Source organism: Scheffersomyces amazonensis (genome assembly GCF_036850825.1).
Source record: "Scheffersomyces amazonensis strain UFMG-HMD-26.3 chromosome Unknown RJT21scaffold_7, whole genome shotgun sequence".
Taxonomy (NCBI): Eukaryota; Fungi; Ascomycota; class Pichiomycetes; order Serinales; family Debaryomycetaceae; genus Scheffersomyces; species Scheffersomyces amazonensis.
The window spans coordinates 274,900-289,456 of record NW_027042747.1 but is presented as its reverse complement, the minus strand read 5'-3'; the positions used below and the strand labels follow the sequence as shown (position 1 = coordinate 289,456).

General features: G+C 37.2%; 7 protein-coding genes and 1 non-coding gene across 8 annotated transcripts; 2 read left to right on the top strand and 6 right to left on the bottom strand. All coding sequences in view use genetic code 12, as the record gives it.

The window, feature by feature from the left end:
* Positions 1–15: 15 nt before the first annotated feature.
* TMA19 (Tma19p) lies at positions 16–655 on the bottom strand. Its single transcript, XM_064882498.1, has one exon. It carries the CDS (start codon positions 608–610, stop codon positions 107–109), a length of 504 nt encoding a protein of 167 aa, XP_064736266.1. The 5' UTR covers positions 611–655; the 3' UTR covers positions 16–106.
* Positions 656–3,679, bottom strand: DAP2 (Dap2p). The gene has a single exon (XM_064882497.1). It carries the CDS (start codon positions 3,538–3,540, stop codon positions 1,060–1,062), a length of 2,481 nt encoding a protein of 826 aa, XP_064736265.1. The 5' UTR covers positions 3,541–3,679; the 3' UTR covers positions 656–1,059.
* On the bottom strand, positions 3,680–7,708 carry SLN1 (Sln1p). The gene has a single exon (XM_064882496.1). The coding sequence runs from the start codon at positions 7,584–7,586 to the stop codon at positions 3,774–3,776; it is 3,813 nt and encodes a 1,270-aa protein (XP_064736264.1). The 5' UTR covers positions 7,587–7,708; the 3' UTR covers positions 3,680–3,773.
* Positions 7,685–8,040, top strand: RJT21DRAFT_122757 (uncharacterized protein). Its single transcript, XM_064882495.1, has one exon. The coding sequence runs from the start codon at positions 7,754–7,756 to the stop codon at positions 8,009–8,011; it is 258 nt and encodes an 85-aa protein (XP_064736263.1). The 5' UTR covers positions 7,685–7,753; the 3' UTR covers positions 8,012–8,040.
* A 794-nt stretch (positions 8,041–8,834) lies between these two features.
* Positions 8,835–10,608, bottom strand: RJT21DRAFT_122756 (uncharacterized protein). The gene has a single exon (XM_064882494.1). The coding sequence runs from the start codon at positions 10,569–10,571 to the stop codon at positions 9,000–9,002; it is 1,572 nt and encodes a 523-aa protein (XP_064736262.1). The 5' UTR covers positions 10,572–10,608; the 3' UTR covers positions 8,835–8,999.
* Positions 10,609–12,580: 1,972 nt separating this feature from the next.
* RJT21DRAFT_t136 lies at positions 12,581–12,663 on the top strand. Its single transcript has one exon. It is a non-coding gene; the product is annotated as a tRNA-Leu (tRNA).
* A 98-nt stretch (positions 12,664–12,761) lies between these two features.
* On the bottom strand, positions 12,762–13,415 carry RJT21DRAFT_115988 (uncharacterized protein; the record flags this gene model as incomplete). Its single annotated transcript, XM_064880385.1, has 1 exon — positions 12,762–13,415. The coding sequence occupies one exon, from the start codon at positions 13,413–13,415 to the stop codon at positions 12,762–12,764; it is 654 nt and encodes a 217-aa protein (XP_064736261.1).
* Positions 13,416–13,622: 207 nt separating this feature from the next.
* On the bottom strand, positions 13,623–14,129 carry RJT21DRAFT_88823 (signal peptidase complex catalytic subunit; the record flags this gene model as incomplete). Its single annotated transcript, XM_064885583.1, has 1 exon — positions 13,623–14,129. The coding sequence occupies one exon, from the start codon at positions 14,127–14,129 to the stop codon at positions 13,623–13,625; it is 507 nt and encodes a 168-aa protein (XP_064736260.1).
* Positions 14,130–14,557: the final 428 nt, after the last annotated feature.

Sequence of the window (14,557 nt, the reverse complement as noted above, 5' to 3'; positions counted from 1 at the left end):
ACAGATATTCGATTGTTTTAGATAAACAGACTTATATTCACATAAATTTACTATATCCAATAGATTACATGGACTAATTAGTCAATAACATAAATAGTTAGGCAGCTTAGATCTTGTTTTCGTCAATACCATGTTTCCAAACAGCTACATAAGGAGTAGTACCATTTTCACGGTAGTTTAATAAAACAACCATGGCATCTGGGTCCATGGATTCACCGGTATAGAAATCCCAATCATTGAAAGATCCAATGACTTTCTTAACGTAGGCAGTAGCACCCTTTTCGAAAACTTCAACGGCTTCAGGATTCTTTTCAGCTAAATGAGCTTTAATTCTCTTCATGTAACCTTTAATATAAGTTAAGAAAGACTTCTTGTCAAAAGAAGTTTGTTGTAATCTGAAAGAGTAAACAACATTGTTAACGGTTTCAGCACCATCTTCTAAATCTTCATCACCATCTTCAGCAGATGGGTTGGCACCAATATCAACATCACCATTGGCAACAGTGATCATTTGACAATCGGCTTCATAGATGACACCGTCAACTTCTTTGATGTCATAGGCATCTGATAATAACTCGTCTCCGGAGATAACGTCTTGGAAAATAAGCATGCTGACTTAATTGCAATTGAGGATGGGGGTTAGAGGTGGTGAATGTTGGGACAGGTGGTGGGAATTGAAAATTTTATTTTTCGATGAAAAGTTTGGCGATGGGGGATGTCGCGCGACAATGTCGGATTTGAGTCGTAGATAACAGGACAGTGTCCTGCTAATAGTGTCCTGCTAATAGTGTAGTGCTACTGTAGTGTGTGTTACTGTAGTGTGTGTTACTGTAGCGTATGGTACTGTATGTAACTATAGTAATTGTAGTGGTACTTTTGTAGGTAGTATTAGCAGTATTCTGTATAGTGTTACTGTACTACTACTGTATAGTAGCATTACTGTATATCTGTTATAGTACTATTACTAATAGTCTTAAGTCTCGCTGACCCTTCTACAACTACAGCCTTTCTCATACTTTATATCTTTTATTCTCTAAATAATACATATGCTCTCTCTCTTCACTCAAACTCACCATTAAATGCCCGACGGAGAAAGTTCAAGATTCGATCATACACTATCTTATTCCCATTATGGTATCGAATAGAATGGTCACTATCTGGGAAGATCATGAACTCAAAGTTCTCTATATTACCCACATTAAAATCATCAATGAGTCTTAATGTGTTCTGAACATGAACATTATCATCACCACTTCCATGTCCGATAAAGAATCTCTTAACATGTTGGAAGTTAGTGACATTATGGATTGAAGCAATCTCATATCCTTGAGGATTCTCTTCAGGAGTTCGTAAGTATCTCTCGGTATAGATCAGATCGTAAAACTTCCATTTGGTTACTGGAGCTATAGATACTCCGTATGAAAAGATAGAATCATCATAATCAGTTTCAAGAGTCTTTAATGTAAGGAATCCTCCATAAGACCAACCCCAAATGGCTATACGATTCTCATCAACATATGGTTTTTCAGCATATAACTTAGCTGCGGCAATTTGATCCTTAGGTTCATATTGTCCAAGTCTATCACGAACTATAAATTTAAACTTAGCTCCTAATTCAGGATTATGATTATTGAATCCTGTACCTCTACCATCTACTGTAATTACTATAGCATCTAATTCGGCAGCTACAACCGCACTGAAACTTACATCAAATGATTTAGTCACCAATTGAGCTCCAGGACCTCCATAAACAAAAAAGAGTACGGGATATTGACGAGTCTCATCAAAATCAAGAGGATACGTTTCAACCACATTGGCTTTAAACTCTTCACCCGAATCCTTATCGGTTAACGTAAGAACTTTATAGTCCACTCGAGGTAAAGAATACTTGGCCAAGTTAGTGGTGATTTTCTCATTAGATTCAATGGTTCGAATCTCCTGAGCTGACTTTAAATCGATAAGTTTTTGATAGGGAACTTGAGGTCCAGCATAAGTGAGTAAAAGGTATCTAGATCCTGCTGAAAAGGAGCCACTAAACCAACCTTCACCATCAGTAATATCTCTAATAATAGGAAGTCCATTATTAGAAGTATCTAATAAGTTAATGGTATGAATATGTCTCTCAATAGATGATTTACTGGTACTTACAAAGTAGATATCGTTTGAAGTATAATCATAGGCTTTAACGCCTCCTACAACTTCCCAAAGTCCACTAGTAAGTAATCTACCTGTATCATTCTGAGGAGGACTAAAGTATGCTAAATGGTTATATCCATTAACTACCACAGTATCGATATATCCATCATCTACAATACCAATAGATTCATTCTTAGGGACATAGAAGGTATTAGAACCCACTTCAAACCATGAGTTCTCGGCCGTTAATGATCTCACCGGTTCATAAGACTCTTGAGCTCCATCCGCAAGGAAGATCTCTAATAAATCGCTAGCACGATTCGATGTCTTAACCAATACTGAAGATCCTACCCAAACCACTTCAGTAACCAACCGAGTTTCTGGAGTTATGGTAGAAGAATCTAACAGTAATACTGTCAGTAAATCTGTCAGTAAATCATATATCACTACGTCTACAATAGGATTAGGATATCCTGCTTTAGGATACTTAATCTTGACTACTTCCGGGTAATCCTCATGACCATCTTGTACATAATAAGGGATGGTGAATTCCGGAACAAACGTATCATTGGATTTAAGAAACGTTATCTTATCACTGGTAGGTGACCACCATAACACAATATCGGTACCGTACACTTCTTCTTCATATACCCAATCTGGCTTACCGTTAAATACTTGACTACTGCCATCGGTAGTGACTCTTCTGGTTTGTCCATTAACAATGTTCTTAATATATATATCATTAGCGACAATGTATGCTACACTAGTGGAGTCAGGTGACCATGACGTCACGGCCACAAGGTTGTCATCTACAAGGGGTACAATACTGCCATCATCCAACAGTAATAACCAGTATAACGCATACGTAGAATGTCTCCAATTGTGCGTAGTATTGGTCCTGAGTAAAGCTCTCGTTAAATCCGGCGACGAGATGAGCTCATCGATGGTATAGTTAACTCCATTACTGAGAAATGTCAGACCGTTGAATAGCGACACAGAACTCTCATCCACTACGGACTTAACGATATACTGAGTGTTACCGTCAATTTCATCGGCTACTAAATAAGTACCCTTATCGTTAGCGATAGACTGAGGCTCGGTAATCCATTGGAGCGACTTGAAATTGGGTTTGAACTCGCCGGCTCGAACGGCCGTGAAGTTTAGTGGGATCTTCCCGTCGGCATCATAGGGAGACTTATACGGTTGTTTATAGTGGTGGTGGTCCTGGTGGTGATGGTTGTGGTTGTGGTGGTGGTTGTGGAGATGGTGGTACTCAGTAGCGAGCAGGAAGTTCTCGATAGCCACCAACAAGAAGGAAGTTCCCCACACAAGTATAGCCAAGAGGACTCCGCCTACGAAATAGTGTCTGTAGTGGAGAGTAGGGGGTCTCTTGTCCATATTCATTTTTGTTGTTATAGTCGGTAAGAGTTGGTGAGAGTTGGGGAATTGTGGAGGTTATTAATAGTTACTGTGGTGGTGGTGCTGGTGCTGGTGGGTCGTGCGGCCGCATTAAGCCGGGGAGGGTGTGACCGTATTTACGCAGCAGTATCATATCTACGCATTTTTGTACAACTTTTATTGAAGAATATACAGATTAGAAGTGAAAAGAACGTATAGATAGAGATAGATATTTAAGATTATGGAGTCAGAGTCGTACCTGTACCATAACCTAGGCGTTTCTCTTCGCCATGATAAGAATGAGGAGTAGTCACTACATTAGTGAGTAATACCGGACTGAATTCAACAATGATCTTTCGTAAATTAGTTCTCCGAATAGGTTTAGATAAGAATCCACTCATTCCACTATTAAGACATTCCTTAACATTACTTTCATCCGCAAAGGCCGTTAACGCAATGATAGGATTAGTGAAATGTAAGTTATTTCTTATCATCTTAGTGGCCAAGAGTCCATCGACTTTCGGCATTTGAACATCCATAAATACCAAATCATAATGATCATTTGTAGTTAATGATTCCTTAACCAATTCGACGGCTTCGGCTCCGTTGCACGCGAGTGTCACGTTCTCAAACCCTTCAAGTTTTAACATTCTCTTAATGACTTCCTGGTTCACAAGGTTATCCTCGGCCACTAAGATCTTCAAGTGATTGAGTTCGTCTAAGACATGATGATGAACATCCAGGGTGCTGGCTGTAGTGGAGCTGGCTGTGCCTGTGGACGAGCGAGTGATGAGGAGAGGCTTTTCAAAGACATGTCTATCGAACTTGAGGGGCTTGTCGAGGGCCGACGATGACGAGTGGGACCGTTCGTGGGTGGGGTACGGAGCCGTAGTAGCGGTAGTGGATGTGGCAGCAGCAGTAGTGGCAGCAGCAGTAGTGGCTGCAGTAGTGGCTGCAGTAGTGGCAGCACTGACAGCTCCAGGCTCTTCGTGCTTAAGGAGGGGCTCGGCCTCATAGTCATCAACAGTATCGTAGTCCTGCGCTGGCTCTCCCTCATAGTCCGTCTTATCACTATCGAGCGTATCGTCATGAACCTCTTCATCAAACTGGTTCTTGAACGACACCTTCCGGTTGGTCTTGGAGTAGGGATTGAATTCATCCTCACAGAACTCGGCCATCTCATCATCATTAACCATAATCTCTCCCGTTTGTGGGAGTGGGACTGTGAATATAAAGGTCAGTCCCACACCTACGCGGGATTTGAGCGTTAGCGTACCTTTCATCATGGTTGCCAATTGTCGACAAATAGATAACCCTAATCCGGTACCACCATAACTTCTTGATAATGTTTGATCCCCTTGAACAAATGGTTCAAATACCTTTTCTTGAAGGGCCGGTTCGATCCCGGGACCGGTATCGGTGACCTCAATTTGAATAACCCACGTCTTGGGCTTATATATTCTTCTTATCTTAAAGGCCTTATTGTTCTTAACCAATTCGGAATTGGCCATATTGCTACTGGAGGTTCGGGTAGCAGGGGAGAGAATGGTTGAGTGTTTAGGGAGACTGGCCGACGAGAGGGAGGTGGAGGTAGTGATGGAATGAGGCCGTGGTAGAGGTCCTGGCGGCGGAGGAGGTGCCGTACCATTACCAGTACCAGTACCAGTACCAGTACCAGTAGAGGCCGCAGTCTTGGCAGTCATGGCAGTCCCAGTACTGGTAGTAGTGGCTGCAGTGGCAGCTGTGGCTACCGTAGAACCACTGGCGTCGGTAGGAAGACGAGGAAGAGGTTTGTGGTGACTGAACTGAGACTCAAAGATCTTATTCTCGTACTCGGCCGTCAGGAGCGTGAGCAAACTGATGTTGTCGGAGGAGGAGTGTCTGTGATTTTTGGCGGTTGCGGCCGTGGCAGTAGCCGTGGCAGTGCCAGTGCCAGTGCCAGTGCCAGAGGCAGTAGTGATGTTATGGTTGTTGTTGTGAGGATGGAGTGTCGCTACGTCTCCTGAGCTGTCCAGTGGATCCCGGTGAGTGTACACCTGTCTATACTCCTCCTTAGCGGACTTCTCCGCGTCATACTCACCTAGGAGTCTGAAATTTACGTCAACAGATCCATCGACTGGCGTAAACTTAAGCGAGTTCAGCACCAAGTTCATGACTATCTGAATAATCCGATTAGAATCTCCATAAATAATCAATTTCCGAAAGATATTAGGACGCACAAGAATGCGGAAATTGACCCGCTGATCGGAAGCCAACTTATCAAAGATCGACTTCACCTGATACACCACTTCCAAGATCTGGAAGTTGGACTTCTCAAGTCTCGACCGATTAAGGGTATTCTTGGAATAGGTAAGAAGTTCCGTAAGAATATGTAGAAGTAACTCTCCTGAACGATGAATGAGTTTAAGAGAGTCCTGAATGATCAGAGGATCTCTTTCGTCCATGGCTATCGAAGTCATCCCCAAGATCCCGTTAAGAGGAGTTCTTAATTCATGAGAGATATTGGCAATGAATACCGTCTTGGCTTCATTGGCTGACTCGGCTTCTATCTTGGACGCTTCAAGTTCCTTCGTCCGGGATTTGACTCGTTCCTCCAAATGAGTATACTGCTTATCCAATTCCGTTGTCATGATATTGAATGCGTCGGAAAGTTCCGTAAACTCATCCTTAAAGAACTTCTTCGAATGAGGAATGCGGCCGGGGAGTCTTATGGCCGTCGAGTATGAAGATGTGGATGAATGGATACTCGACCGTTTAGGTGGAGATGCGGCCGTCAACTCCTGTTTGGGTTTATAGAAGAGTGATCCATAGGCCGGAGGTGCCGTAATGGTCTGGAGTTGTTTGGTAGACACATTCAGTTGTTGTTCATCAAACTCCTTCTTGGACTTGGTGATGGCTTCCGTGGCTTCCCGCAATTTAGTGATGGGTCTTATGAAAAATACCGCTAGAGGGAAAGTAATGAAACACATAAACACTCCTATACCGATGACTACTCCGATGATAATCTTCGTAAGACTATGAACAGGTTGAAGGAATGTGGATCGAGTCTGTTCGATGACTACGGCCCAGATGGTATTGGGATCGAGTTGGATTTGGGTGAATCCAATGGCAATGTTTGCTCCGGAGAAGGACCGGACTTTGGTAGAGGAACCAGTAGTCTTGGAGAAGGATTCCTTTATGGCCAGAGAACTATTAATGTTGTAGAAGGTATTGGGAGTAAGCGTACTATCCTTAACGGGGAAGATGGATTGGAATCCGATAGGATTCTTACTATTGGTAGACGATGGATTGCCACTATTATCTACTCCGGTAATGGGGTTCCCATAGACGGGTTTAACCGCAACAACATTATAAGTAGAGGCGGCACCTCCGCCTCCAGCGGTCGTATCATTAATGGCAATTTGAATATTCTGAGCACTGGCAAGAACAGTAAGATATCCCAGTAATGAAGGGGTGGAAAGGATAATGGATGAGTTGGAATAGATAGGAAGGGTTATTCCCATAAAGTATGCACTAGAAGGGTCGGTAGTATTGGAGATAGGACCGGTGAAATATGCTTGAATATTAGATGAATTAACATTGAGTAAACTATCAGGAATAGATGCATTGGCAGATAATGGATATAGCACATCCATGGCCGGTAATGAGATGGCCGTGATGTTATTGTAGGATTCCGCCATAACTTCAAGATCTAAGTTATAGAGTCTTGCGGCCGCAAATAGTTCCAGGGAATAGAGAAACTGATCAAGAGCCAGTTGAGCTCCCGCAAAGATTTCTGTAGAACTATTACCGGCTCTATATGATGATAGGGGGGAAAATATGGTGTCTCTGGTAGTGACCCAATACACTTGATAGAATATGTATTCGACTGCTTGCTTAACTTGGACTGTCTTTAATTGAGATATAACTTCAAGACGTTCAGCTCGTAAGTCATTCAAGTTGGAAGTGAAGTAGAGACCGGTGACGATGGCGAGGATGAGAAGGGAAAATAGCGACGAGAATCCCACGAGGATGATCAACTGAGGTCGGATACCGATCTTGAGTCGTCTCATTATGTTATATGGTCATAGGGAGGGTGGTGGAGGTAATTAGTCAAGTGAAATATGTGGTGTTGTACTAACTGTACTCAACTATACCGTCTATACTGAGCTATACTGAGTTATACTGAGTTATACTGAGTTATACTGAGTTACACTGATACCTGACTGTAACTATAACTATGCGAAGTACTGTTGATGTACTGTCTATGTCCCTTGTACTATGTACACTAATCTTTCTATTAATATCGATGCCTGCTCACTATATCACTGGCGTAAATTTCCGTACGAAGGTTTTTTTTTTTTGTTTCTTCCCTTGTTTCTTTTTTTCCTATTTTTACCTACCTGTGTACAGGAAAGCCCCTCCCACCAGGATATTTATGACGTCAAACTGGCTTAGAATGTATGTAATTAATCCCAGTCTAGACAGAGTGTCGTAAATATGTGTCATTAACTATGTCAATCATTGGATATTATATGTTCTATCTATTTGTGACACTATTACTATTACCTAATCTATCTCAAACTTTAATGCTTAATACCAACTACATTTTCTATAAGCTCACCGCCCCCAGATTACTCTGTTGTGGTATTTCTATATTTGGCTCATTGTTCGCTAAAACAGTATGTACCACAGAACCCTCACAGAATGTTCTCTACAACAATAACAAAATTAAATAATAATAAGAAGAATAATATAATAATAAAAATAAAGAATAATAACATGATTAATCCGTCCGTATATAATCTGCAGTCATAGTCTTAGTATCATTGTGTCCCCATGTAAATCAATTAAAAATAGTAAAACAGAAAATAGAAAATAGTAAAATAGTAAAATAGAAAATAGTAAAATAGAAAAATAGCAAAATAGCAAAATACTAAATAGTAAAATAGTATAATAGTAAAATAGTAAAATAAAATAATAAAAAACTAAAATAGTATAATAATAAAATACTAAAATAGTATAGTAATAAAATACTAAAATAGTATAGTAATAAAATGTTCTGTTCGGCTGCTTGGTTTGTTAGCTAACTCCGCAACTCCGACTAGTTAAATGTGAGGGAACCAAATTCAATAAAGTCGCAACTGTTTTGCTTCACTATCTCGTTACTTGGCATGTAAGTCGACTTTAACAAACCTGTCAGTAGACCAAAACATTGTAATGCAGAACTGAAATAAAAAAATAGAAAGAATAAAAGAATAAAAGAATAAATGAAAGAAATGAAAGAATGAAAGAAAGAATGAAAGAAAGAATGAAAGAAAGAATGAAAGAAAGAATGAAAGAATGAAAGAATGAAAGAAATGAAAGAAAGAAAGAATGAAAGAATGAAAGAATGAAAGAAATGAAAGAAAGAAAGAAATGAAAAAAAAAACAGGAACAACAACATCAACATCAACTAATCTTGACTCCAGACTCTAGACCCTTAATCATTGACCACCAATATCTGACTCATGGTGATCAATCATGAGCATATATTGAATGGCTCCATCGGTATCACTATTATAATCAGTAGAATTAACGGAGCTATAATAATCAACAAAGCTTTCCGTATAATCACCAGGATCATAAATTGGTAGGCCTCTACTCTTCTGGTAAGATTTAAATGCTTCAACAAAATCAGATTTAGGACGTCTAGAAGGTTTAGAATTATCTGAATTAATTGATCTATTCTTTACATCATTACCTGAACTTAAATTATCAATACTGTCTAATTTCTTAGAATTGAATTTGGTATTGATATTTAATTGAGAGGATTCAGCCACAGGATGAAATGCAGGTTCTATGAAAGGTGAACTTTCTTTAATTGGGGACTTATTATTACCTTTGCCCCATATTTCTGCATAAGCATCCTCTTCATTATATTGTGAAGAATTGAAATTGGTATTGGATTTAATTGACAATTTCTGCAGCTGAACTGTACCGATATTAACTTGAGAATATATCTCATTATTATTCGTTGTATAAGAATTCTGTTTAATTCCATTTTCAGATTCTTTACATTTAGGAGGATAAGCCATACGATGAAACTTTTTAATTTGTTGTTCAGTATATCCTGAATCCTTATCAAGAGTGGGAAGCTTTTCTCTCAAAATTTCCTTTAATTGATCACTGATCTCTTCATAAGGTTCAATGTATTCTTCGGTAGCTGAGGAATCATATTTATTATCTAATGGTTTATAATTTGTTGGTTGAATTAACTCATTAGAATTATATTTGATTACCTTTTTACCATACTTTTCAGGATAGGCTTCTTTCTTCATAATAATTATTTGTGCTTCAGTATATTCTGAGTCTTTAGTTAAGGTACGAAGCTTTTCTCTAAAAAATTCTCTTTTGAACTTTGCTGTACTTTCAGAAGTTTCAGGAATCTGTACATCAAAGCTATATTGTGGTTTACTAATTTTGGTAGTAATTTCTCTTCCATTATTAACGGGAGATTCATAATAAACTAGAGGATTTAATTGAGATTCATAACAAACTTGAGGATTTAAATTAGATTCATAACAAACTTGAGGTTTTAAATTATTAGGAATAGTGACAGGTTGAGAATATTGTATTCTGTTACCTTTATTTTCCTCGGTAAATTGCTGTTGGTTATGACTAGTTATCTTTTGACTAAATTGGCCCATACGCCCATTTGATTTAGTAACCATTTTATTTCTAATACCTTCAGTTTCAGTTTCAGTTTCAGTTTCAGTATGTCTAAGACGGCGAACATAATCTGGTTCTACTTCATAAGCTTCTCTAATTGTAAAGTTATCTTTTCCTCCACTTATAGTATGAAAGTTTGATCTGTCAAATTGTCTTTCAGGGGAAGTATAAACTTGTTCAGCATGAAAATCTGGAATATATTGATTATCAGGCTTGGAATAAATGTAATTGGATGAACAAGACTTGGAATTACTGTCATTAAATGTATAAGACTTGGAATTATTGTAACAAGACTTGGAATTAATGTCATTGGATGAACTAGACTTGGAACTAATGTCATTATACATGGAATTAATGTAACAAGACTTGGAACCAATATCATTAGATGAACTAAACCTGGAATTAATTCCACTGGATGAACTATAGTTCTTGGAATTAATGTCATTAGATGAACCAGACTTGGAATTAATATAACAAGATTTGGAACCAATATCATTAGATGAACTAGACTTGGAGCTAATGCCATTATACTTGGAATTAGTATCATTAAATGTAACAGACTTGGAACCACTATCATTAGATGAACTAGACTTGGAACTAATGTCACTGGATGAACTAGACTTGGAAATAATTCCACTGGAAGAACTAGACTTGGAATTAATTCCACTGGATGAACTAGACTTATAATTAATGTCATTAAGTGAACCAGACTTGGAACTAATGTCATTATACTTGGAATTGGTGTCATTAAATGTAACAGACTTGGAACCAATATCATTAAATGAACTAGACTTGGAGCTAATGCCATTATACTTGGAACCAATATCATTAGATGAACTAGACTTGTAATTAATATCATCAGATGAACTAGACTTGGAACTAATGTCATTATACTTGGAATTGGTGTCATTAAATGTATAAGACTTGGAATTAATTCCACTGGATGAACTAGACTTGAAATTAATGTCATTAAGTGAACTAGACTTGGAACTAATGTCATTATACTTGGAACCAATATCATTAGATGAACTAGACTTGTAATTAATATCATCAGATGAACTAGACTTGGAACTAATGTCATTATACTTGGAATTGGTGTCATTAAATGTATAAGACTTGGAATTAATTCCACTGGATGAACTAGACTTGAAATTAATGTCATTAAGTGAACTAGACTTGGAATTAATGTCATTAGATGAACCAGTGTCATTAGATGGACTAGATTTGGAATTAATGTCATTGGATGAACTAGACATAGAATTAATTCCACTGGATGAACAAGACTTGGAATTAATATCATTGGATGAACAAGCCTTGGAGTTAATATCAATGGATGAACAAGATTTGATTGAATATGAAGTAACAGAAGGGCTAAGAGGAGGGGAATTACATGAACTATTCCCAACTAATCCTTTTAATGAATTGATAAGGTTTTCTTGAGCATGAATAATAAACAACAATTCATTATTGACTTCGTTATCATCACAAGTTCTTGGATTTTCCTGTTGATTGATAATGGTTAAGGCAACAGAAGTAGACGATTGATGAGAAATCGAATTGTGAGCACAACATGTATTGTCAGCGCTAAAGAGGGAATTAATGGATTGAATGGATTCAGCCCATTGGTTTTTTTCTTTTCTTCCGAAATGATTGGGGAATACTGTTAATTTTTGTAATCCGGATCTATACATCTTTCGGTGAAAATGAAATTGAATGTGGTGGTGCTATAAAAGAAGAAGTTGTAATAATTCTAATAATTTTAAGCGCCAAATTTTTTTTGCAGTAAGATTTTGAGATCATTTTTCTAAGGACTCTGAGTCGTTTTCAAGCTCCAAAAAAAGCCCTTCTATTCAAGCAATTTTATCTTAATTAGGTACGTACACGCATACCTTAAAATAATTAACTAAGTAATAAAATAGTCAATCAATATAGACAGAAACTTGATGTGAAACTTGGTAGCGCATTATATTGTTGATTTGCAATTATAAACTTAATGAGTTTGAAATGTGAACTATTATCATAAAACTTTACTCTCTTTCATAATAATTAAGTTTAAAATTTAATAAATTTAAGAGAAGATGTTGTTTAGGGAGGTAATTTATGTTTTGAATAATTTTTATAACAATTAGCAAATTAATTTGAAAGAGTTTGCTGTACCAAAAATTTTTTATCTGTTAAATCTGGTTCAAACTTTCTCAATAGCTATTTAGATACACTTAAAATCTTCTTAAATGATTTAAACTTCCTGAAAGGCTATATAGGGTCTATAAATGAAGAATTTAAAATCAATCACGTGACAAAATACACGTGAATTGGATATTGTGGGAAACATCTCATGTTTTTACTTCAACAAATTGGAGGGTTGGCCGAGTGGTCTAAGGCGGCAGACTTAAGATCTGTTGGACGGTGTCCGCGCGAGTTCGAACCTCGCATCCTTCATTATTTTTTTGCACCTAAATAATCTATAATGTGCAAAATTTACAAAAATATACTTTATTATAAGAATAGAACAATTAATATATATAAATAACATATATCTAACGAATACCCTGTCCAAGTACAAAATTCTGAGTTTTTGACAAAAACTGATCGTTACGAGGCTTTGGGAATTGAGCAAGTTCCCAACAGAAGTTTAGTGATCCTTTGCAACCATACAGATAACGGCCCCCTGTCTGATTCAAGATTTTCTTTATGTTATGAAGACAATCGAATTTAAGATATTTTTTATTACTCACATAATAAGCATGTCGAACATCTAAATCCTTTAGGGAAGAATTAGCTTTAAGAAATGTTGCTAAAACATATGTTCCATATCCTGGAGCAAAATACTCAACGTATCTATCTAAGAAACCATATTTCTGTAGAAAAGTACGAGCCTGGTCGACTTTAGGAACTATCAAAACTACATTTCCGTCAAATTGATCTGTTATACTACGAGGTAGAATTTGAGATAATGGTACACGAGATGCACGTTTACGTTCTAAATAAATAGGATCCATAGAATAATCAATAGCATTCAGATAATCATTACAATGTAAAGTAGGGGTAATATAGTGATAACTAGCTCTAACATCAGGTAAAAATTCAGTTTCAGTGATATCATCATGTTGATTATTTTCTAGTCTATGACTAGCAAGACTGGAATTGTGATAATCTGCTAGGAGATTAGAATAACTAGAAGATAAAGACATGGGATGAATGTTCAGTAATGAGAAAGAATATGTAAGCAAAGGAAAAGTTCAAGTGAAAAACCAGCGATATTTCTGTACTTAAATACTAATTTAAGGTAAGCATAACATTCTAAATTTTTAGCCTGAGCATATTAAAAATTAATAGTTTCTCTTATTCTAAAAGTAAGATGCATTATTTTATTTATTAATATTATCTATACACATATATCATTCATTAGAGAATAACGATGACAAACACATCAATCCCAATAAACCGAATTTGAAATATACATTCTCACTAATTAAAATAGTTACATACCCTAATTTGGGTAAATAAGCCTTCACAGTTCCCACAAGATCAGTTTTCTGATTCAAATACATTTGCTTCTTAGCATAGAGCCCCAAATCATCTACAGGATTATTATCACCTTTAGTCAATAACAATTGTTTAGCGAAATCTTTCAGATGATGTTCGCGTAATACACGATGAACTATTGGAATTGATTTACCCTTGATTTCGTACACAACAATATCTCCTACTTTAGCATGATCATCACGATTCCATAAAAAGAGGATATCACCTCTTTGAAATGCAGGTTCCATTGATCCTGATAATACTACCACAATGGGTGAATGTGAATTGGTTATGATGGAAAGAGTTTTCCATAATATGAATGCAGAAGTAAACACGTATGCAAGTGTTAAGAGCTGTTGCAATTGCTGACGTACATTCATGATAAGTAGATGATGTTAAATCAGATGATGTATTAATATATTGATAGACAGTTACTTTTGTACTTTCGTGGCTGCTGTTATTATGGAAACTTGATTAAGCATTTTGGTGGTGGTCGCGATGTCGCGGAGTGGATTCAAAAGCACATGTCGCGAAATAAAAGTATAATGTCGTGCCACCTGCCTTATTGACCGTTAAGTATACTCAACCCTTTATATCCCCAGAAATGTGTAGTATTATATGTACATGTAAGATCAAATAGTTGAGTTATGACATCATTAACACACAGAGATCGATTAAGAGAAAAATCAAGAGAATGTGGTAATTGTGAGTTATGTGCTATGTGTTATGTGTTACGTGTATGTTTTATGTTATGAGTTATGTGCCGTGTGTCGTCTTGTTGACTGTGTGTTACCTTCTGGTTCTACTG